At 36.1% G+C, this 23,707-nt stretch overlaps 1 protein-coding gene, 1 long non-coding RNA gene and 2 other non-coding genes across 4 annotated transcripts; 1 reads left to right on the top strand and 3 right to left on the bottom strand.

Moving 5' to 3' along the window:
• Nucleotides 1-2,026: 2,026 nt before the first annotated feature.
• Nucleotides 2,027-4,393, bottom strand: Xrcc1_1 (DNA repair protein XRCC1). Its single transcript, XM_011197014.3, has 6 exons — nt 4,230-4,393; nt 3,983-4,177; nt 3,110-3,922; nt 2,944-3,032; nt 2,275-2,597; nt 2,027-2,215 (listed from the first exon to the last, which is right to left on the bottom strand). Exons 1-6 carry the CDS (start codon nt 4,278-4,280, stop codon nt 2,097-2,099), a joined length of 1,590 nt encoding a protein of 529 aa, XP_011195316.2. The 5' UTR covers nt 4,281-4,393; the 3' UTR covers nt 2,027-2,096.
• A 10,900-nt stretch (nt 4,394-15,293) lies between these two features.
• Nucleotides 15,294-15,506, bottom strand: LOC128922386 (small nucleolar RNA U3). Its single transcript, XR_008471625.1, has one exon. It is a non-coding gene; the product is annotated as a small nucleolar RNA U3 (small nucleolar RNA).
• Nucleotides 15,507-16,492: 986 nt separating this feature from the next.
• On the bottom strand, nt 16,493-17,623 carry LOC128922056 (uncharacterized). Its single transcript, XR_008471332.1, has 3 exons — nt 17,406-17,623; nt 16,971-17,272; nt 16,493-16,896 (listed from the first exon to the last, which is right to left on the bottom strand). It is a non-coding gene; the product is annotated as an uncharacterized LOC128922056 (long non-coding RNA).
• A 4,646-nt stretch (nt 17,624-22,269) lies between these two features.
• LOC128922397 (small nucleolar RNA U3) lies at nt 22,270-22,483 on the top strand. Its single transcript, XR_008471632.1, has one exon. It is a non-coding gene; the product is annotated as a small nucleolar RNA U3 (small nucleolar RNA).
• The last annotated feature ends 1,224 nt before the right edge of the window (nt 22,484-23,707 follow it).

Here is a 23,707-nt window from a genome sequence, read left to right as displayed (position 1 = left end):
AATTTCATGTTCATATATTTATGAACACTCTCACACTGGAATAAGTTGGACATCCTTTATCCCTGATAATAACACTGGTCGACAAAATGTAACTTTTTCTCTGATTCAAAGATCAGACAATGATATTCTTATAGAATTTTTATCGCTGAACACGAATATGACCTCCAAAAGTGCCCATCACGTCGAGATTTTGAGCAAAATGGTCTCAAAAAACTCTGTCTTTGGCCTTTTTTGATTACGTGTAGAGAATTATGCTGACGTGCTAGAAGTCTCTAATTAGGCTTAAATTCAAGCTTAACTGCCAACTATAAGAATCAAATCGAAAAAGTTCTGAATCAGTCAAAAATTTTCATATAGCACAACTTTTTCATGTGCGCGCGCTCCTCAGTATATACAGTAGAAAACCTATTTTTGTTTAAATTAATTTTCATCTTTTAACACACCACCGAGGCGTACTTGGGTTGTGTGCTACGCGTTTTTTGCTACAATTGTGGTAATTAGGGTGTTGTGCTAGCATTTAATCTTCACAAAACTTTTAAAGTCCGATGTACAGTACTTAAATAATTATTAAATAAAATAAATTTTTTCATTATTATTGGAATTATTTTAAATTATTTCGAATATTTATTAAATTTTATGGTGGTATTAAGTGTTATTTATTGATAAGTTAGTTATATTTTATGTACAAGTCTATAACGCGAATCAACTAATTTTTAAATATTGTATTAAAATAAATACATCCCTATGTTGGTGACACTGTATTTGGCGCTTTTAAATTTTAAAAGATTTAATATTACTATTAAACAATTTGAATAATTTTCACTAAATAAGCATGAAATAGTATGTTTGTCTGGTTCAAAATAGTTCTTGGCAAACTTTTCAAGCATTGGCAATGTCTTCCATAGATAGTCAGCAAACTATTATACATTGAATGGAAATTGATATAATTGAAAACGATTTCCTTCAGAGAAATTCATTTTCATATATATATGGTTATATCTATAATGAATATTTTAAAATGCACAATTGTTTGCTGTCTTTAACATTATTCGAGAAAGGGTAGATCTCTGAAGACGCCTATACTTTTACAAAATAAAAAGTGTAGGATTCGTCAAACTTAGTAAAAGCTCTTGAGCTTTTTATAAATGTCTTAAAAAACTTATATTAGTATTAAATGACCTTGGACCCGATGGTTTGAAATGCCTATTCAATAGGATCATGACATATTTTGTTTTAAAAATGTTTAATAAGGAGGCAACTACGTATCATTTCAAGCTTATAAAACTTTTGTGTACTTCCAAGCTTTGCAATTCAATGTATTTTAAATATAATTGTTTGTAATAATTTAAGTAAAAACTAGCAAAAATGGATTTAAGTTTAAATGAATGTGGCCAAAAATAACGTACCACAGAGAAGTACTTGTATGAGAGCTGTATTTTATTCTCACCACTTATGAAATATCTCATCTACATTTAATAATTTTTTTGCAATAATATGGCACACATTGATGTTAAAATCTTCTATAATTGAAATATAGTATAAATAAATAATTTCGCTTTATATAAGACAGCTATATACATAATATGTGCTATTTTATGACTAAAGTTTTACTAAAATGAAGTACTCAATATATACAGCACTGCGTTTTTCCAAGATGGCGGCTATCTTACCACCGAGAATTCCCCACGAATAAGGTTTTCTACTGTATGTACTGTTGCGCGCTCTCTACTTGCACTCATAGAGCGGTACACTAGGGCTCTCTTACATATTAATGATTGTCTGATCTTTGAATCATTTTTTGTGTCGACCAGTGTAATTTACCGGTGCTAAAAATTTATGAAATTAATCAATTTTTTTTTGTTATGTTAGGATGATATGACTCAATAAAATTTAATATAAACATGTTCTTGTTTGGTCTACCAAAAAATACCACTACCATAATTATTATAATAAATCCACAAAAAAAATTTAAAGCTCCCTTTTCGTAGACCAGGTCACATATTTGCATATTTTACAAAACTAATACTTCAATTTCAATTAATTTCGATCTTTATTTATAAAAATATAGTTTTTAACGAATACAAATACAGAAACTCTTATTTAAGCTTCGCATTTTGTACTGACTTTGTCTTCACGTTCAGAAAGTCTTCTTCTTCTGTAGATACATCAAAATCTCCTCTTTCACAGGATCGTTTTGCTTCTTTTGCAATATTACCTGCCAAAATATATAATTAACATAAAATATTATAAGAAATATGATATTATCACTAGTACTCTGTAAAACACGTTGAATATCATCATCTGTATCACTCCCTGATGAAACTGCGTCATCTATAGAACTATTAGATGGATGGATTGATACCTTCAAAGCTAGATCCTTGGATTTAATTTTGGTGGCCGATGATTCAATAGGTTTAAGCGATTCATCTAGAACCTCATCCTCGCTGTCGGGTTTATTAAGATCGGTACTATCCAATGCAAATCTTCGCCAAGGCAAACATTTCTTTTGTTTGTAGCAGTCTTCTATCCAAGCACGAGTAACTATTTTGCCCTTCCCTCTCACCTGGTTATATTTTGGTGTATTCTTGAAGGCACATCTAAGAATTCAAATTAATTAAACAATATTCGAATTTGTAGTTTTTTTATAATGTATGAGTGTACATAATATGGTAGGTTTGTACAATTGTTTTCTATACTTTGATGATACTATATATATAATGTTTGTTATAATTTGCTAACAATGTCCGAACAAAACAGGAGCGACTTTCTTTCACAAACCCAACTAGTCACATAACTCGAACTTGAAATTCATGCCTCTATACTACAATTACCCCTCAAAGTTTAAGAAATTTATTTACTTTTTTATCTATCTATCTATCGTTGTACTTCACATAAAAACAAATAGCTACTGGGATATGTGATAATATTTTATATTTTACTTACATCAAATGTGTACAACCAGTTCCCCAATCTGCTCTATACTTTGCTCCCATTAACAAAGCTTTATCCCGAATGTCTGCTCGATCTGGATTCTACTGAAAAAGATTATTTAAATAAATAAAAATATCTTAAATATGCTAGTCATTGCAACAAATCTTATATATCATACTTGTATTCCACTAATAACTAAAACCGTTCCCTTTAGTAGTTCATTAAAAGGACGAAAGATCTTAGGTTTGTCATTATGAGTTTTGACTACTCCATCACTTATATTTTTGTGTTTCTTCATTGCTTTCTCCTCGTAATTTTCGTGTTTTTTCTTTGCCTTTTCAGAAGACGTTATGTTTTTATTATTGTCGGTGGGAACTTTAGATATTTCAGTTTTATTTTGCTGTTTTTGATGTTCAATCTCTATAGCTTTTAATAATCTTTGTCTTTTCATGGAAATTTTTTCATCACCACTCGTATCTTCACTACCAAATCCAAGTTCTTTTCTATTTCGATCCAAACAAAAAGGTCCCTCTTTATTATTTGCAGGCTCTTCTGTTCTTTTCACATTTTTTCTTTCTATAGGAGATTTTCTTAAATCAGCATTCATTTCAGTAGATTTCCATCTTTTAAATAGTGATGTTGAGTTTTCTGATTCAGATTCTGGGGACTCCTCTCGCAACCTAAATTTACCCAATTGGGAAGTATTTAGTTGCTCAGTGGTAATAGCCACATTATTTGTGTTGAATTGGATATTCGGCTTATCAGAAGCCATTTTTTTATTTTGGTTGTCATCGACATGTATTTTAATAAACGACAGCCCATATTGTACGTGTTTGTTAAAAGGTTGACTGCAAATCACTTTAATAAACTGCCACTTTTCAGCTGTTGCCGTTGGTACTAAAGCGTCTTTATTAAAACAACGGACCCGATTGACGTTTGTCGAATTTTTGCTCTCTATAAGTGTCATAAACGAGCAAGTCACCAGAATTTCCTACAATAAATGATTAAATTATTCATTTCGTACTAAACATTCTTGTGAAATACAACTTACGGTAAAATCGTTTGCGCTGCAACTAGTATTGCTTACCAATACTTCTATAAAAGCTGAATGTTCATTTCCAATATCAATACCTGTAATGATTTGCGGCTTACTTAATTCGAGTACAACAAACGCAACTCTTTCTCCACAAGTTTGCGTTTTCCACTTTTTTGCTGTAGATTTGATTAAATTTGCAGCTTGATAGTTCTGAACAATATCCAATTTACTACAAGATATCAAAAGGATTATATAGACTTACATTATCTTCACTGCTCACTTCACGAATACACTTAATTTCTGCAAAAGGCATTGTATAAGCATTTTTATATTATTTATAACAATAATATAAAAAATATGTAGCGTATTCAATTGCCCGCTTAGCTATATCATAATATGAAGATCATATTTGAACTTCTATCGGGTTTTTATTTACAGTGATGGGCATAAATCGTTATCGATGTTTATGTCATATTAATGTGCTGAACACATAGAAGACGACAAGCGACGAACGACATCTGTCAAATATTAAAATACACGCGTTCTTATGGGCACAGCTTTTTTGACAACAGCACGACTACGCGACAACGGGCTTGTAGTTGTCGTTGTCGCCAAATTAGAAATGTTTCTAATTTTGCCGACGACAATGGCCGCTGTAGAGCTGCCACTAACATGCGAAATGTAAAATTATTCAAAGTTCTCACAAGTATGACGTTATTTTGCCAGTAGAAACGTAAAATTGCTTTGATATGTCATTTATAACAACAATCTATTACTTAAAACAAATAAATCGCCAATTTTTTACGTAAATAATTTCACTTTAAACTAAATATGTAAATTTTATTGAAGTGAAAGATGTTAGTACGGCAACAATGAAATTGCTGTTTGATATGTCGCTGCCGTCTTCAAAATGTTCAATACGCTGACTTCGAAGCAACATTTGTGGTCAGCCGTCGCTACGTCGTGTCGTGTCGTCGTCTTTGTGTTCAGCACATAACTGTTAAATATATTAGCTGTTATCCATTGGCTAACTGCTATAGACAAGCCAATCGAGCAAACTTTTCAAATTTGCATACGAACTGGCCTACGTTTTCTGCAACAAATTTAACTTTGATTAAATTTTTTTTATTCAATAAATTCAATACAAAAACACTTTCTTTCTTGGTCACGTCTCTGCTCGCTATCTTTGGTAGTGGTGGTAGAAACCAAGGGGCTACTAAAATGCTACTTAGCCAGAAGAGAAGAATTTTTCCATCAAAGAAAAAAACGCAACGCATACGCTCATGTGTTGGAGGACATGCTGTAATTCTTTTCATTAGAACTCTTCAACAACAGTGATAGCATTTTTGAATAAAAGCTCATTTTGCTATCGGCGTATAAACGGCCAAAGACAATGCCAGCAGAACGGGTGCATCTCCATGTATTGCTCCATATATGGAAGATATGGAAGAAATTTTCGGAGATAGTGTACTGGCTAGAAACAGCCATACGCTCTCTATTGGCCTTATTGTCAGCCAATCACTTCCCGATACATGTCATGACTATACTACATCTCCCGTTCCGACTACATCTCCCGTTCCGACTACATCTCCCGTTCCGACTACATCTCCCCTCCGACTACTTCTTCCCTCCGACTACTTCTTCCCATCCGACTACATCTTCCCTACCGACTACATCTTCGGTCCCACATTCCTCAACAACTCCGCTGCAACCAACACAACTCAACCGCCGACGAAAAAGTGCAAAAGAGCGTTAGTACGCAAATAAAATTAAAATTAAGGAACAGAAGCTTGAGGAGAAAAGAAAGTTCAACAATTCTGTACTCCAAACTATAAGGGATATTGAAAATTAAAAATTGGCAATCTTAAAAAGATCTTTGTTTAGGTAATAGGTTTTAGTTATTTAAGTATGTAAAATTTATTTTTAATACTTTTAAGTTTAAATGAATTTGTGATATTTTTTAAAGTTTTTATGTGTATATATCAATATTAATGCATTTTCGATAAGTTTTTATAATTTTAAGATAATGAATTCATGAAATTTTTATTTTGTTTCATTCATGTAACGAATGTAATAGAGCAATTTGAAATAAAAAGAAGTTGTTTTGTTTAAATTTCATGTTTTTATTTATATTAAGTTATGGTGTTGCAAATATTGAAATAATTCATCTCGCCTACTACTATTTGTTTGTTGATGAACATCATGGGTAGGGATGGCAAATTTTTTTTTTTTAATCGATTAAATAATCAAATGATTAATTGCAAGATATAAAAAAATAATTGCAATTAATTGCAATTAATGTAAAAAAATCGAGTAATCGATTAATTCCAATGTTTTCAAATAATACTAAATTGCATAAAGACCACCACCAAGTTTCAGCGCCGAATTTTGAATTATAATGCTCTATCACAGAGTCCGAGACATATCCTAAAAGAGAAAATGGTCTGTATTTGAAGTTAAGTAGCACAATGGTATTAAATTTTTCAAAATATGTACAGCAATCTTAAAGTTGGGGGATGGGGTCATTTGTAGAAGTTCACGCAAGTGAGGAAAGTTTCTGATTGCCATTCACTTGGGAGTGGCCAGGAACGATTATTTTGCATATGACTCAAGCAGCTCACGACTTCCGGTTTTAGACCAAGTATCCTCTGGGTAGCTAACAGACATCCGTTTGGAGGCGAGCTAAAGTGAGAAGGCGAAGCCCGCTTGTGCGGTTGTGCGTAGGGTTTGGGACCCACCACATAAAAAAATCTCCCAATGAAAACAATCACAGAGCCTCGGATGAGACACCGCCCTTTTGATGACGACCCCTGCAAACGTTTTAAGGATAAAGATTAAAGGGCATGCACCTGGAATGTCCGGACTCTTAATTGGGAAGGTGCCTCCGCCCAGCTGGTTGATGTCCTCATACAACTAAAGGCTGACATCACCGCCGTCCAAGAAGGACGGAAGAAGGTGGGTCCTTGTGACATCTACCACAGCGGCCATATAAAGGAGCGCAAATTTGGTGTTGGATTTGTGGTGGGAGAGAGACTGCCTACCACGCAACGTTGCAAACGACCACAACACGAGCGGGATGGGATAGATACCGAGAGCTGAAGAGGGAAGCGAGACGCATTTGCAGACGTAAAAAGAAAGAGGCCGAAATGCGTGAGTATGAAAAGCTGGCCGACATGGGTAATGCTCGAAAATTTTATGAAAAGATGAGGCGATTAACAGAAGGTTTCAAGACCGGAGCATTATCATGTAAGGACAGAGGAGGTAATCTGGTAACGGATGTCCAGAGCACACTGGGATTATGGAGGAAACACTTCTCCGACCTGCTCAATGGCAGTGAAAGTACAACACCAGGAGATGGCGAACCCGATTCCCCAATCGATGACGATGGAATAGATGTTCCATTACCCGACCATGAAGAAATTCGAATAACAATTACCCGCTTGAAGAACAACAAAGAGGCGGGGGCCGATGGATTACCGGCCGAGCTATTCAAATACGGCGGCGAAGAACTGAAAGGTGCATGCTTCAGCTTCTTTGTAGAATATGGTCGGAAGAAAGCATGCCTGATGATTGGAATCTTAGTGTGCTCTGCCCAATCCATAAGAAGGGAGACCCCACAATCTGCGCCAACTTCCGTGGTATAAGTCTCCTCAATATCGCATATAAGGTTTTGTCGAGCGTATTGTGTGAAAGACTAAAGCCCACCGTCAACGAACTGATTGGACCTTATCAGTGTGGCTTTAGACCTGGAAAATCCACAATGGACCAGATATTCACCATGCGCCAAATCTTGGAAAAGACCCGAGAGAGAAGAATCGATACTCACCATCTTTTTATCGATTTTAAAGCTGCCTTCGATAGCGCGAAAAGAAGCTGCCTTTTTGCCGCGATGTCTGAATTTGGTATCCCTGCAAAACTAATACGGCTATGTAAGCTGACGTTGTGCAACACCAAAAACTCCGTCAGGATCGGGAAGGACCTCTCTGAGCCGTTCGATACCAAACGAGGCTTCAGACAGGGTGACTCACTATCGTGCGACTTCTTCAATCTATTGCTGGAAAAAATAATACGAGCTGCAGAACTAAATAGAGAGGGTACAATCTTCTACAAGAGTGTACAGCTCCTGGCGTATGCCGATGATATTGATATCATCGGAAGCAACAACCGCGCCGTTTGTTCTGCGTTTTCCAGACTAGATAAAGAAGCGAAGCGTATGGGTCTGGTGGTGAATGAGGACAAGACGAAATATCTCCTGTCATCAAACAAACAGTCAGCGCACTCGCGTCTTGGCTCCCACGTCACTGTTGACAGTCATAACTTTGAAGTTGTAGATAATTTCGTTTATCTGGGAACCAGCATTAAGAACACGAACAATGTCAGCCTTAAAATCCAACGCAGAATCACTCTTGCCAAAAGGTGCTTCTTTGGACTGAGTAGGCAATTGAAAAGTGAAGTCCTCTCTCGACGAACCAAAATCAAACTCTATAAGTCGCTCATTATTCCCGTCCTGATGTATGGCGCTGAAGCGTGGACGATGACAACATCCGATGAGACGACTCTTGGGGATTTCGAGAGAAAGGTTTTGCGCAAGATTTATGGTCCTCTAAACATTGGCAACGGCGAATACCGCAGACGATGGAACGATGAGCTGTACGATTTATACGACGACATTGACATAGTTCAGCGAATAAAAAAACAGCGGCTACGCTGGCTAGGTCATGTTGTACGGATGGAAGAAAACACGCCAGCTCTGAAAGTATTCGATGCATTACCCGCTGGAGGAAGCCGCGGAAGAGGACGACCTCCACACCGGCTGGAAAGTCCAAGTGCAAAGTGACCTGGCTTCACTTGGTGTTTCCAGTTGGCGCCAAAAAGCAAAAAGAAGGTATGAGTGGCGCGCTCTGGTGGATTCGGCTATAATCGCTTAAAGCGGTTCCTACGTCAAATATATATATATATATATAATCTTAAAGTAAAAGAATTGCCTCTTGCTTGAAAGACTATGTTTTGCAACTTTGCGTAAAAATAAAACCAATAAAATATAGGAGACTATATTCTTATTTCAGACATTGAAATTATGTTGGTATATACACAAAAACAAAAACGGAAATAAAATTAAAATATCGTATTAAAAATTCATTTGTCTTAGCATAAATGAAAATATATTTATTGAAGTCAAGACAATTTATTCTCTGTTCAACCAAGTTGAAGAAAAAGCAATTTCGATAAACGTTTTGTTGTCAAACGATTGTGTTTTTCGGTCGCAATTGCACCCGATTTTGAGAAAAGCCGCTCAGCTGGTACTGAGGTACCAAGTAGATGACAATACTTTTTTGAAAGTCCGTACGGTTTTCATTTCTTCCCAAGCATCAATAGTGTTTCGAAGCTGAAGGGCTTTCATTAATTGGTTTGCTGCTGCAACTTGGCATTTCAATCATGGTGTCTGTGTCATCATCACATAGGGGAACATTGTCGTTACTCCTAGATTTCAGAGTCTAATTTGTACATATATATTTATATATAACTAGAAGAAATTTAAAATGTAATACCGATTGCTGCAACTTACTACAATTTGCAGGCTACTGTTGCATGCTTTAATTTTAAATAGTGATGTGTTATTAGAAAATTTTAAATTTTTGCAGCAAAGTTGACATTTAACGTAGTTATTGCTATTTTATTAAAAAAATGTCCACACTTCGCTTTTAACTGGCGCCATTGCTCTTCAAACAACTGAACGTAAAATGCGTTTGACTTAACTGTAAATGCAGTGTTACCAGACATTCATTTGTTGATATTAAACTACGTTGACATATTAGAATTTAACAATTTTTACACCGTTTCCAGTCATTAATGACTGATGCGACCAATTTTGACCCTTGTACGCTAACTTAGATGAACATAAAATTTCAAAATGCTGTTTGCGATTATTTTGCAATTACTCGAGTAATAGTCGAGTAATTAGAAAAGGTGTTTCGATGCAATTAAATCGTAAATTTAATGAAAATAATCGATTAATTTAATCATATGATTAATCGTTGCCATCCCTAATCATGGGACTCATCTTGTAAACTGTTTTCTAAATCTTCATCTTGGTCATTTTCAATACTTAAATCATCGAGAGTTATACATATATTATGAAGAACACAAGCACTAACAATTATATTCACTACAAAACAAATATTTGATTGTTCAGTAAAATGTAATATCTTCTAAATCTTGTTTTTAACAAACCAAAAGCATTTTCTACAGCTATACGTGTAGAAGAGTGCAATTTGTTGAAATTTCGTTGCGATGCTGTCAAGTTTCCATACTCTTTAAAAGGAGGCCAACCAATTTGTAGCAGGGTATGCTGAATTGCCCAAAATGAAGGCCTCATTTGGAAATAGTCTCTCTGAATCTGTCTGCGCTAGTGCAAAAAGATGCGATCTACGAAGAACTCTGCTGTCATGAAGAGAACCAGGTTCACCAAAAGTTACATCTACGAATCTTTTATCAGCATCCACAACTGCTTGAAGCACTATACTATATGTATGCTTTCTATCAAAATAATTATCTAGGAGCTTTTATATGGATATGAGTGCAGTCTATACAACCGATAACATTTGGTAAACCACATCTTGCCTCAAACTTTCTTTTTGTTGCAACTGCGACAGTACTGTTTGGCCACCGAACGTATTCGTGAGAAATCGATATAACCCAACTAGTCACACCCGATACTATAGTCCAAGCAGTTGAAGAAGACACTCCTAACAAATTAGCAAGCTGCCGAAAAGTGACTGTGTTACTGATGTACCAAATATAAATATAAATTATTTTTCTAGGTGGTACAATTTCTCTTCCACCAGTATTTGTTTTGGGCTCAATGCTGTTTATATATTTCTCTGAAAGAAAGAATGCCCAAATACACGTGTTAAGTCAATGAAAAGAAAATATACGTCCATCAATACATACCTATTAAAAATTCCACGGTCGAACGCCGCAATCTCATGTGCGATTTGAATTCATTCTCATCATAGCCATCAATGACTTCGCAAAAGTTTTGGCATTTAGAGGTTTCCTCCCTTTCCGATTCCTCAGAGCTAGATGAAGATTCCGAGCTGGAGCTAGATGACAATTCATCTAAAAATGCTAGTATACCAGCACTCCCAATCATAAGCTCCTCTTCATTTTGTAAAGTAAAAATACAATACATTACATATGTTTAAAAAAACTTTCTTATATATATATATATATATATTTGGCGTAGGAACCGCTTTAAGCGATTATAGCCGAATCCACCAGAGCGCGCCACTCATTCCTCCTTTTTGCTTTTTGGCGCCAACTGGAAACACCAAGTGAAGCCAGGTCACTTTGCACTTGGTCTTTCCACCGGAGTGGAGGTCGTCCTCTTCCGCGGCTTCCTCCAGCGGGTACTGCATCGAATACTTTCAGAGCTGGAGTGTTTTCTTCCATCCGTACAACATGACCTAGCCAGCGTAGCCGCTGTCTTTTTATTCGCTGAACTATGTCAATGTCGTCCTATAAATCGTACAGCTCATCGTTCCATCGTCTGCGGTATTCGCCGTTGCCAATGTTTAGAGGACCATAAATCTTGCGCAAAACCTTTCTCTCGAAAACCCCAAGAGTCGTCTCATCGGATGTTGTCATCGTCCACGCATCAGCGCCATACATCAGGACGGGAATAATGAGCGACTTATAGAGTTTGATTTTGGTTCGTCGAGAGAGGACTTTACTTTTCAATTGCCTACTCAGTCCAAAGTAGCACCTGTTGGCAAGAGTGATTCTGCGTTGGATTTCAAGGCTGACATTGTTGGTGTTGTTAATGCTGGTTCCCAGATAAACGAAATTATCTACAACTTCAAAGTTATGACTGTCAACAGTGACGTGGGAGCCAAGACGCGAGTGCGCCGACTGTTTGTTTGATGACAGGAGATATTTCGTCTTGTCCTCATTCACCACCAGACCCATACGCTTCGCTTCTTTATCTAATCTGGAAAACGCAGAACAAACGGCGCGGTTGTTGCTTCCGATGATATCAATATCATCGGCATACGCCAGGAGCTGTACACTCTTGTAGAAGATTGTACCCTCTCTATTTAGTTCTGCAGCTCGTATTATTTTTTCCAGCAATAGATTGAAGAAGTCGCACGATAGTGAGTCACCCTGTCTGAAGCCTCGTTTGGTATCGAACGGCTCGGAGAGGTCCTTCCCGATCCTGACGGAGCTTTTGGTGTTGCTCAACGTCAGCTTACATAGCCGTATTAGTTTTGCAGGGATACCAAATTCAGACATCGCGGCATAAAGGCAGCTCCTTTTCGCGCTATCGAAGGCAGCTTTAAAATCGATAAAAAGATGGTGAGTATCGATTCTTCTCTCTCCGGTCTTTTCCAAGATTTGGCGCATGGTGAATATCTGGTCCATTGTGGATTTTCCAGGTCTAAAGCCACACTGATAAGGTCCAATCAGTTCGTTGACGGTGGGCTTTAGTCTTTCACACAATACGCTGGACAAAACCTTATATGCGATATTGAGGAGACTTATACCACGGAAGTTGGCGCAGATTGTGGGGTCTCCCTTCTTATGGATTGGGCAGAGCACACTAAGATTCCAATCGTCAGGCATGCTTTCTTCCGACCATATTCTACAAAGAAGCTGATGCATGCACCTTATCAGTTCTTCGCCGCCGTATTTGAATAGCTCGGCCGGTAATCCATCGGCCCCCGCCTCTTTGTTGTTCTTCAAGCGGGTAATTGCTATTCTAATTTCTTCATGGTCGATTAATGGAACATCTATTCCATCGTCATCGATTGGGGAATCGGGTTCGCCATCTCCTGGTGTTGTACATTCACTGCCATTGAGCAGGTCAGAGAAGTGTTCCCTCCATAATCCCAGTGTGCTCTGGACATCCGTTACCAGATTACCTTCTCGGTCCCTACATGATAATGCTCCGGTCTTGAAACCTTCTGTTAATCGCCTCATCTTTTCATAAAATTTTCGAGCATTACCCATGTCGGCCAGCTTTTCAAGCTTTTCATACTCACGCATTTCGGCCTCTTTCTTTTTACGTCTGCAAATGCGTATCGCTTCCCTCTTCAGTTCTCGATATCTATCCCACCCCGAACGTGTTGTGGTCGATCGCAACGTTGCGAGGTAGGCAGTCTGATTTCTCTCCACTGCGGAACGACAATTCTCATCGTACCAACTGGTTTTTTGGCGTTGCCGGAGACCAATTGTTTCGGCTGCAGCGGTATGCAATGAGTTTGAGATGCCGTTCCACAGCTCCCTTATATCGAGATGCTGATGAGTGCTCTCAGAGAGCAGGAGTGCAAGTCGAGTAGAAAATCGTTCGGCTGTCGGTTGTGATTGCAGCTTTTCGACGTCGAACCTTCTTGTGTTTGTTGAAGGGCGTTCTTTGCTGCACAGAGGCGAGTGCGTATCTTTGCTGCTACTAGATAATGGTCCGAGTCAATGTTTGGTCCTCGGAGCGTACGCACGTCTAAAACACTGGAGACATGTCTTCCGTCTATCACAACGTGATCGATTTGGTTGCGCGTGTTTCGATCAGGGGACAGCCACGTTGCTTGATGAATTTTTTTATGCTGGAATCTGGTACTACAGACAACCATATTTCGGGCCCCAGCGAAGTCGGTCAGCCTCAGGCCGTTTGGCGATGTTTCGTCATGGAGGCTGAATTTTCCGACTGTTGTGCCAAAGACACCTTCTTTACCCACCCTGGCGTTAAAATCGCCAAGCACGATTTTGACATCGTGGCGGGGGCAGCGCTCATAGGTGCGTTCCAGTCGCTCATAGAAAGCGTCTTTGGTCACATCGTCCTTCTCTTCCGTTGGGGCGTGGGCGCAAATCAGCGATATGTTGAAGAACCTCGCTCTTATGCGGATTGAGGCTAGACGTTCATCCACCGGGGTGAATGCCAGGACTCGGCGACGGAGTCTCTCTCCCACCACAAATCCAACACCAAATTTGCGCTCCTTTATATGGCCGCTGTAGTAGATGTCACAAGGACCCACCTTCTTCCGTCCTTGTCCCGTCCATCGCACTTCTTGGACGGCGGTGATGTCAGCCTTTAGTTGTATGAGGACATCAACCAGCTGGGCAGAGGCACCTTCCCAATTAAGAGTCCGGACATTCCAGGTGCATGCCCTCAAATCCTGATCCTTAGTACATTTGCAGGGGTCGTCATCAAAAGGGGGGTTTCTCATCCGAGGCTCGGTGTTTGTTTTCATTGGGGAGATTTTTTTATGTGGTGGGTCCCAAGCCCTACGCACAACCGCACAAGCGGGCTTCGCCTTCTCACTTTAGCTCGCCTCCAAACGGATGTCTGTTAGCTACCCAGGGGATACTTGGTCTAAAACCGGAAGTCGTGAGCTGCTTGAGTCATATGCAAAAGAATCGTTCCTGGCCACTCCCAAGTGAATGGCAATCAGAAACTTTCCTCACTTGCGTGAACTTCTACATATGACCCCAAAAAAAACTTTCTTACCAAATTAAAATACTCGTTGTTTTCCATTTTCGTTTTTAACATAAAATTATTCTATCTTTGAAATTAAATTGTTTTGTTAGCGAACTGTCAAAGACTTCAGTGCGCCCAAGTATAGACAATTCGATTTCAGTGCTGCCAGTTCGTATAAAAATTTGGAAAGTTTGTTCGATTGGCTTGTCTATAGCAGTTAGCCAATCGATGACAGCTAAGAAGAATATTTTGCTATTTAATTATGTGCAAATATTTAAGCAAAACCCAATTTCCATATTTTTGACAATCGGAATCGTCAGTGTTAGTTGTTAATATAATCATCGAGTGAGACGTGTGCGCGTTACTCTTGGTGAAAACTATAGTATACCGGCCGACGGTTAAAATGGATTTTAGAAAAAATGGTGCGTGGAGAAAAATGCATATCATTTTGTATGAAAAAAAACTAGCGAAAGGGAAAGGATAAAAATATGATGGAGTGACGAATACTTTCTTAAATTCACATTTTATAAATTTATTATGCACATTTTATAAAGGAAAGTCCAAATCAATTATCATTTCTAATGACAATTTCTCTTTGAGGAATGCCAGTAATGGTTCAGCTTCTGGCAATGAGAAATTTACATTGAAAACTCGCGCAAGGAGTACTGGTTGTTCGCTATACTCTACTGGTTATCCGATAATATCTGCAAAAGCTTGCGAACCTGCAGTTGACAACGGTAATAAAGCTTTACCGATGAACAATTTTATATCTCTCATCTATGAATTTGGTGATATATAAATGTCAATTAAATTAAATTTTTTACTAGTTATTCATTATTATTATTCATTAAAATCACCACTCAGAAGTCGTTTTATCCGTCGTAACCGAGCGATCATCGAAGAAACATCATTTCTAATATGCCACAAGACAAAATTAGAAATTAAGTTCATAAACCTCACGCTGTCAGATAAAACGATATACCTCCTCATCGCGGGTGCTAATACTTTCGATTTGCAAAGAAAGTAAATGAAGGCTGACTACAAAATGATCCTGTGAAGTGTAGTGTTAACTTTTCAACGGCCAACTCAGATTATTTCAACCAAAAGTCACACAAAATAGTTGAGAATTCCCAGAAATGGAACAGAAACGAAAGAATAATAAAGTCAATAAGTACAGCAGGACAATTCACAATTTAGTGCAAATGGTCTTGCATATTTGCAATTGCAAATTCGCTGTATATTTTGTTAGTTTAAAAGAACAATAGTGGTACTCATTTAATGTCGTAAACGTATGGCAACATCGCAAAATTACAATATCGCTGTAAACAGCTGTTAATTTTTACATGCATTTTATTTTACGACAATCTTGCAAATATTTTTTCAGTGGCATTCATGGCATGCTTACAATTAATTCACAATAATAATAATCCTTGCAAGACGAGTAGAGTTACTTATCTTATAGAATATTGGTTACCGGTAAAGAAAGCTTGTATTTTTATTTTGGTCTCTTTTGTTCTAGCAGCAGGAAAAAAGTTACCATTTCTCCTCTTTTACGGCATGTCGGTGTGATTATCTTGCTCGCTCTCTCTAATTGATTTTGGTGCCAATGCTGCATATGTCTTTCTGCTCTAATTTTTCTTTGTTTTGGAAAGGAATATGTCACTCTGTGATTAGCAGAACCCCCTGTAGTAGTTTTTTTTAATCAGCCATCTATCAGTGGAGACTGTGCGATTTATCATTTTCAGGGTAACCCTTTAATCACAGGTATTGGTAATTTGTTGGGTCACCGTTTCGTTACTTAAATTTGGTTCATTGGTCTCCATTGGTCTTCATTCTATAGGTCACCTACTTTTCCGTTTAAAAATGAAAAAGTGAAATTGTTTTATTTTTATTTATTTATTATAATTGTATGATGTATTTACATTTATAAATTAGTATTGTATAATATTTAAAATTTTTAATAATCATTATAGATTAATTTTTAAATATTAGCATTTCAGTACAAAGTGAACTTTTTACAAAAGTTTTTGCAGCTATTTATACATTGATTTTTTACACATTTATATTTATGCATTGACAAAATTTACATATTTTAAAAATAAAGTTAGTATTAATTATTAAATTTTTACTTTTAACATATTTCATATATAAATTTAGTATTAATTATTATATTTTTATTTTTTGTAGTTGTTGTTATACAATTCAAATATAATTCCATTACTATTACGAATGTTATTAGTATTCGAACATTCATTTGTATAATTTAATAATATTTTAATTTCCTTATAACTATCCTGTAAGGATGCAACGAAACTAATGAACCAATATTGTTTGATGCCAATTCCACACAATCCTATCCCATATGTACATCATAAAAAGGTTCAGCTCGTCGGAAAGAGGTTGTGCAACTGCTAATCTAAATGTCCGATGGGATTTGTTGTTGTATTGTTTATCATGCCTGAAAAATATTAGAAATAGAAATTGTTATTAACGATTAGAAAATATGAATATATTTGTACTCGTAGTACAAACCTAAGAAAAGTTGTAGCTATGGTAATCCTCCATTTGTGCAAAGTATTTGTGTTTATGGTCTGATTAGGCAATTAAAAAGTAAAGTCCTCTCTCGATGAGCAAAAACTAAACTCTACAAGGAGCGTGGACGATGTCAGCATCCGATGAGACGGCACTGAGACGGCAAAGTTTTCGATGAGGTACCCGCCGGTGGAAGCCGAGGAAGAGGGAAACCTCCACTCCGATGGAAGAACCTGGTGGAGAAGGACCTGTCTTCACTTGGTATTACCAATTGACGCCTAACGCCTTTGTGTTTTCAATATCTGAAATGGATAATGAAAATATAAGTAATGCTAAAAAACAAACAAAGAAACGTATATACATATATATATATATATAGGCGTCAATTGGTAATAATATAATTGGTAATTATATATATTAATATATAAAAATCACGTGTCACGTTGTTTGTTTTCGATGGACTCCTAAACTACTGAACCGATTTTAATGAAATTTTTAACACTGTGGGCAGTTTGGTCCAACTTGAAAGATAGGATAGTTTATAACTCTCCTTATAGTCGCATTATTTATTTATTGCAAATTATTTGTTTATTATTAGCAAAGAGCTATCCACCACTTGGTGGCGCTAAGTGCGCTATGTTACAGTAGATGGCGCTACATTCCTTTCTAAACAAAAGCTGCCACTTGCTAAAAACATTAAATGAAAATGCGTTGTTTGAAGTTTATATTATTTGTGGTAAAGTTATACGAATCTATGACTTCCAATATTCTAAATTTAAGAAAAAATCACTTACAATCCGTGAAATAAATGAAGTTATGTACATATGTATGGTCAGACAAATAAGCAATGCTGACACTCTTTTCCAGTAAATCTTCCTCAAATTTGGGAGATTTCAGAGGAATTTAGGAAATCGCAGAGTTGATTTCTGCATGTATTTCCTAAATGCATCACTAGCGAGTCGGAACACCTATGGGAACTAAAGGAAAAGTATAAGCTGTTATTGAGTGCAAACGAACGGACACTTGCCCTACGCTACGAAAGATGTCGCTGAAAATTCAAAGCAAATTCAAAACAAAAATTAGCTGTTATTTAAGCATTGCTTAAGCCTCCCATTTTCAGTGCTTAAGCATAACCTAAGTATGAACTGTTGATGTTGACGAAATTAACTTCCAGATACAACAGTTGTTGCCAGGCGATCTGATGTCTTTTAAATCAATCGATACTGTTGTTGATGAAAATGAAAGTGTAAATTTTCCAACTGAATTTTTAAACTCTCAAGATATACCCGGAATGCCACCACATATTCTTCGGTTGAAGATTGGTTCAATTATTATTCTTCTGCGTAATTTGAATCCCCCTCGGTTATGCAACGGTATACGTTTGGTCATCAAAAAGTTAACAGGGAATATTCTTGAAGCAACCATTTTGACTGGAAAGTTTAGAGGAGAAGTGGCCCTGTTGCCCCGTATTCCAATGATACTGTCCGAATCTACGATACCATTCCGAAGACTACAGTTTACTATTCGTTTAGCTTTTGCCATGTCCATTTGTGGGTTAGATTTGGATAATCCAAGTTTTTCCCATGGGCAATTATATGTTGCATGCTCACGTGTGGGAAAACCATCAAATCTATTTGTCTTAGCTCGAGACAGGTTAACCAAAAATATTGTGCACCAATTAGTGCTAAGTTAAATTAAAATGTTTATAATTCAAAAAAATAAATACTACTATTAAAAATTAAGAATTATCTATCCTAAGATTATAAAATTAAATATTACATGTTATCAACTAACAATTTTGTAATTAACTTATTTGTTAAAAACTAGAATACTAAATCAAAAATGAACTATTTTATGAAAATTTGTGCTTATTATCAACTCTACGAAAATTTTCATCAATAATTATAAAAATTTTGACCTCAAGTTCAAATCTCAATCCCGTGGATTTTTATACCAGATATATACTAAGGTTTCCGTCTTTATTCATAAATAATAATTTCACTGTAGTGAATAGTTTACTACAACACAGCAAATCTAAAAGTGAGGAAATGTTCATTCTGAGAATTCGAATGATTCAAACCGATTTATCGTTTAAGTTCAAAATTTTACAGTTTCATATGTATATACATACATAGGTATGTATGTGTCATGTTAGCGTGTTGGAGAGCCATCTTCTTTATTTGTTTACAAGCGACACAACAAAACAAAGAACGAACTTCGCCAAAAATATTTAAATTGATCAGAGACGTTATTCCCTGAATATATTAACATTCCATACAAATAAATGAACAGAGTTCAAAAAGCGTTTTAACTATTTCAAATAAAAATTGGGCGGGGCGAAGTTCGCCGGGTCAGCTAGTATATATATATATATCTACAGAGCTTAATGCTAAAGAAAAAATAAAACTATTTTTAACATCAAAATAAAAATTATTCTAAATAAATATTTTGAACACAATGCAACAGATGCATTCTTGTACATACATACATATGCACATATGTACAACATGCACATATACGCATTTATATTTACCATGTTATTTTCCATTGTTTTCTGCGTTGTTGTTGTTATATATTACACCAATACTAAATCTATAAACCTGAAATTATTTAAAATTACTAATTTGTATTATGTGTTAAAAATATATGAAACATACCTCCACCAATTTCACCGTCATCTCCTTGCTCCTCCTTTGCTGTGCACACACGTATAACTACAATGAAATGAAATTTTAATTATAAAAACAAATAACAAAAGTAACACAAATAATGCATTTATAAGATGGATAAATATCCAAAAACACTTAACAAAATAAAAGAAATATTTAAAACGCACTTACACCCATTCACTTAAAATTTTATTTTCAAATGAACAGCGGCCATGGCGACGATTTTTTAACGGTTCATTGTATCTCTCTCTTACACATACAAAAATTGGGGTTAATAAATTTTGCTACTCTAACTACCGAGATTGCCACTTAACTACAAAATGTTAGCAATGTGTATGTATTGGTAAAAGCTGAAAAAATTTGCATGTGTAGTGGTGTGAGTTAGCTCCGTCTTGTAGGGATATTACCACAATATTGCCAAAGAGCGCTCATTTAACATATGTTGCCATATTGCAAATTTACTATATTTATATAATTGCAACGTTAAATGAGTACCACTAATATGCCTCGCTCATTTGCAATTGCAAATATGCAAGACCATTTGCACCAGTTTGTGAATTGCCCTAGTATATATATATATATATTTGGCGTAGGAACCGCTTTAAGCGATTATAGCCGAATCCACCAGAGCGCGTCACTCATTCCTCCTTTTTGCTTTTTGGCGCCAACTGGAAACACCACGTGAAGCCAGGTCACTTTGCACTTGGTCTTTCCACCGGAGTGGAGGTCGTCCTCTTCCGCGGCTTCCTCCAGCGGGTACTGCATCGAATACTTTCAGAGCTGGCGTATTTTCTTCCATCCGTACAACATGACCTAGACAGCGTAGCCGCTGTTTTTTTATTCGCTGAACTATGTCAATGTCGTCGTATAAATCGTACAGCTCATCGTTCCATCGTCTGCGGTATTCGCCGTTGCCAATGTTTAGAGGACCATAAATCTTACGCAAAATTTTCCTCTCGAAAACTCCTAGTGTCGTCTCAACTGATGTTGACATCGTCCAAGCTTCTGCACCGTAAAGCAGGACGGGAATGATAAGCGACTTGTAGAACTTGATTTTGGTTCGTCGAGAGAGGACTTTACTGTTCAATTGCCTAATCAGACCATAAACACAAATACTTTGCACAAATGGAGGATTACCATAGCTACAACTTTTCTTAGGTTTGTACTACGAGTACAAATATATTCATATTTTCTAATCGTTAATAACAATTTCTATTTCTAATATTTTTCAGGCATGATAAACAATACAACAACAAATCCCATCGGACATTTAGATTAGCAGTTGCACAACCTCTTTCCGACGAGCTGAACCTTTTTATGATGTACATATGGGATAGGATTGTGTGGAATTGGCATCAAACAATATTGGTTCATTAGTTTCGTTGCATCCTTACAGGATAGTTATAAGGAAATTAAAATATTATTAAATTATACAAATGAATGTTCGAATACTAATAACATTCGTAATAGTAATGGAATTTTATTTGAATTGTATAACAACAACCACAAAAAATAAAAATATAATAATTAATACTAAATTTATATATGAAATATGTTAAAAGTAAAAATTTAATAATTAATACTAACTTTATTTTTAAAATATGTAAATTTTGTCAATGCATAAATATAAATGTGTAAAAAATCAATGTATAAATAGCTGCAAAAACTTTTGTAAAAAGTTCACTTTGTACTGAAATGCTAATATTTAAAAATTAATCTATAATGATTATTAAAAATTTTAAATATTATACAATACTAATTTATAAATGTAAATACATCATACAATTATAATAAATAAATAAAAATAAAACAATTTCAATTTTTCATTTTTAAACGGAAAAGTAGGTGACCTATAGAATGAAGACCAATGGAGACCAATGAACCAAATTTAAGTAACGAAACGGTGACCCAACAAATTACCAATACCTGTGATTAAAGGGTTACCCTGAAAATGATAAATCGCACAGTCTCCACTGATAGATGGCTGATTAAAAAAAACTACTACAGGGGGCTCTGCTAACCACAGAGTGACATATTCCTTTCCAAAACAAAGAAAAATTAGGGCAGAAAGACATATGCAGCATTGGCACCAAAATCAATTAGAGAGAGCGAGCAAGATAATCACACCGACATGCCGTAAAAGAGGAGAAATGGTAACTTTTTTCTTGCTGCTAGAACAAAAGAGACCAAAATAAAAATACAAGCTTTTTTTACCGGTAACCAATATTCTATAAGATTAGTAACTCTACTCGTCTTGCAGGGATTATTATTATTGTGAATTAATTGTAAGCATGCCATGAATGCCACTGAAAAAAATCTCGCATATTTGCAAGATTGTCGTAAAATAAAATGCATGTAAAAATTAACAGCTGTTTACAGCGATATTGTAATTTTGCGATGTTGCCATACGTTTACGACGTTAAATGAGTACCACTATTGTTCTTTTAAACTAACAAAATATACAGCGAATTTGCAATGGCAAATATGCAAGACCATTTGCACCAGATTGTGAATTGTCCTGCTGTACTTATTGACTTTATTATTCTTTCGTTTCTGTTCCATTTCTGGGAATTCTCAACTATTTTGTGTGACTTTTGGTTGAAATAATCTGAGTTGGCCGTTGAAAAGTTAAGACTACACTTCACAGGATCATTTCTGTAGTCAGCCTTCATTTACTTTCTTTGCAAATCGAAAGTATTAGCACCCGCGATGAGGAGGTATATCGTTTTATCTGACAGCGTGAGGTTTATGAACTTAATTTCTAATTTTGTCTTGTGGCATATTAGAAATGATGTTTCTTCGATGATCGCTCGGTTACGACGGATAAAACGACTTCTGAGTGGTGATTTTAATGAATAATAATAACACTGTCCAACAAATTAAGACTTTTTGAATGGAACAGAATAGCGACCCCATAATTCTGAAAGGGTATGTTGAGTAGATAATTTTTGTAGAACAAACTTATGGTCCAGCACGTCTGAGTTTTTTTTAAAGTGGGTCAAAGTTTTCATTTTTTGGTCGAAGGGAGCATTATACTATATGAAAAAAATGTTGTAAGTTAATGTCTGAGAGAATTCTTATGGTCAGAGTTGTATTGTGGAATTGTATGAGGATTATTTTAGTAGAAGATCTTAACCCTCTAACTGGTTTCATATGGGTCAATTTGTCCCTTTTATCGAGAAAATCAAAAAATATCCTTTAAAAAAGGACATTTCAGGATTAACATATTCTACGAAAATATTTGGCGCAAAATTTCAGTGGGGGTCACCAAAAACACCATTGTTGTAAATAAAGCTCTTTACGATTAATTGGCAAAATTACACGCTAACATATACAAAGTAGGTGAAAACGTCGTCAAGTTCGGCCGGGCCAAACACTGAGTTCTCGCGTCTAGTCAGCTGTGACTTACAAATCGGGTGTGATAAAATTAAGCATAATTGACTTACTAAGCAGTACATATCGGGTGTGATTTTTACTAAAATTAATATAAAAAAAGAACAATTAAAGCTTAAATAAGCATAGCGGACTATGTTTGCAAATTAAGAGATTGGTTTTGTTTTATTTGTGGACATTTTACGCACCTTCAAAGCAGAAGAAAGGTATTCCCTACAATTGAAGAACCATATTTTCTTTTCATTGGAATACGATTTTTATGTGAAGCTTGGATACCAAAAACTGTATGTACTACTTGCGAAAGTGGTCTTTTAACCTGGTACAAAGGCGGTACTAAGGCGCTGCTATTTTCTGCTCCAAAGGCACTACGCGATAATGACATACGAAGCAACAAATAATGTCATTTTACCAGAAGTGCGCTGTAAAGGTGTTCCGGTGCCTCAACCGCCTACACATACATTTTCGGCCAATATGACATACGCCAATACAGAAATAACAGCGGCGGTTGAAAACATATCAGATATAAGTTACTTGCCTCCTGGTGGTTTAAACATATGTCCTAATTTGATAGACCAAGCTTATTTTGAAGATCTTGTAAGAGATTTAGGACTAACAAAAGAGAAAGCTGAAATATTACGTTCCAGATTGAAAAACAGAAATTTGATAAAAGCCGAT

The sequence above is a fragment of the Zeugodacus cucurbitae genome, chromosome 5, assembly GCF_028554725.1.
Source record: "Zeugodacus cucurbitae isolate PBARC_wt_2022May chromosome 5, idZeuCucr1.2, whole genome shotgun sequence".
In the NCBI taxonomy this organism is placed as follows: domain Eukaryota; kingdom Metazoa; phylum Arthropoda; class Insecta; order Diptera; family Tephritidae; genus Zeugodacus; species Zeugodacus cucurbitae.
Note: the sequence above shows the minus strand (reverse complement) of the source record. Positions and strands in the feature narration are given on the sequence as shown.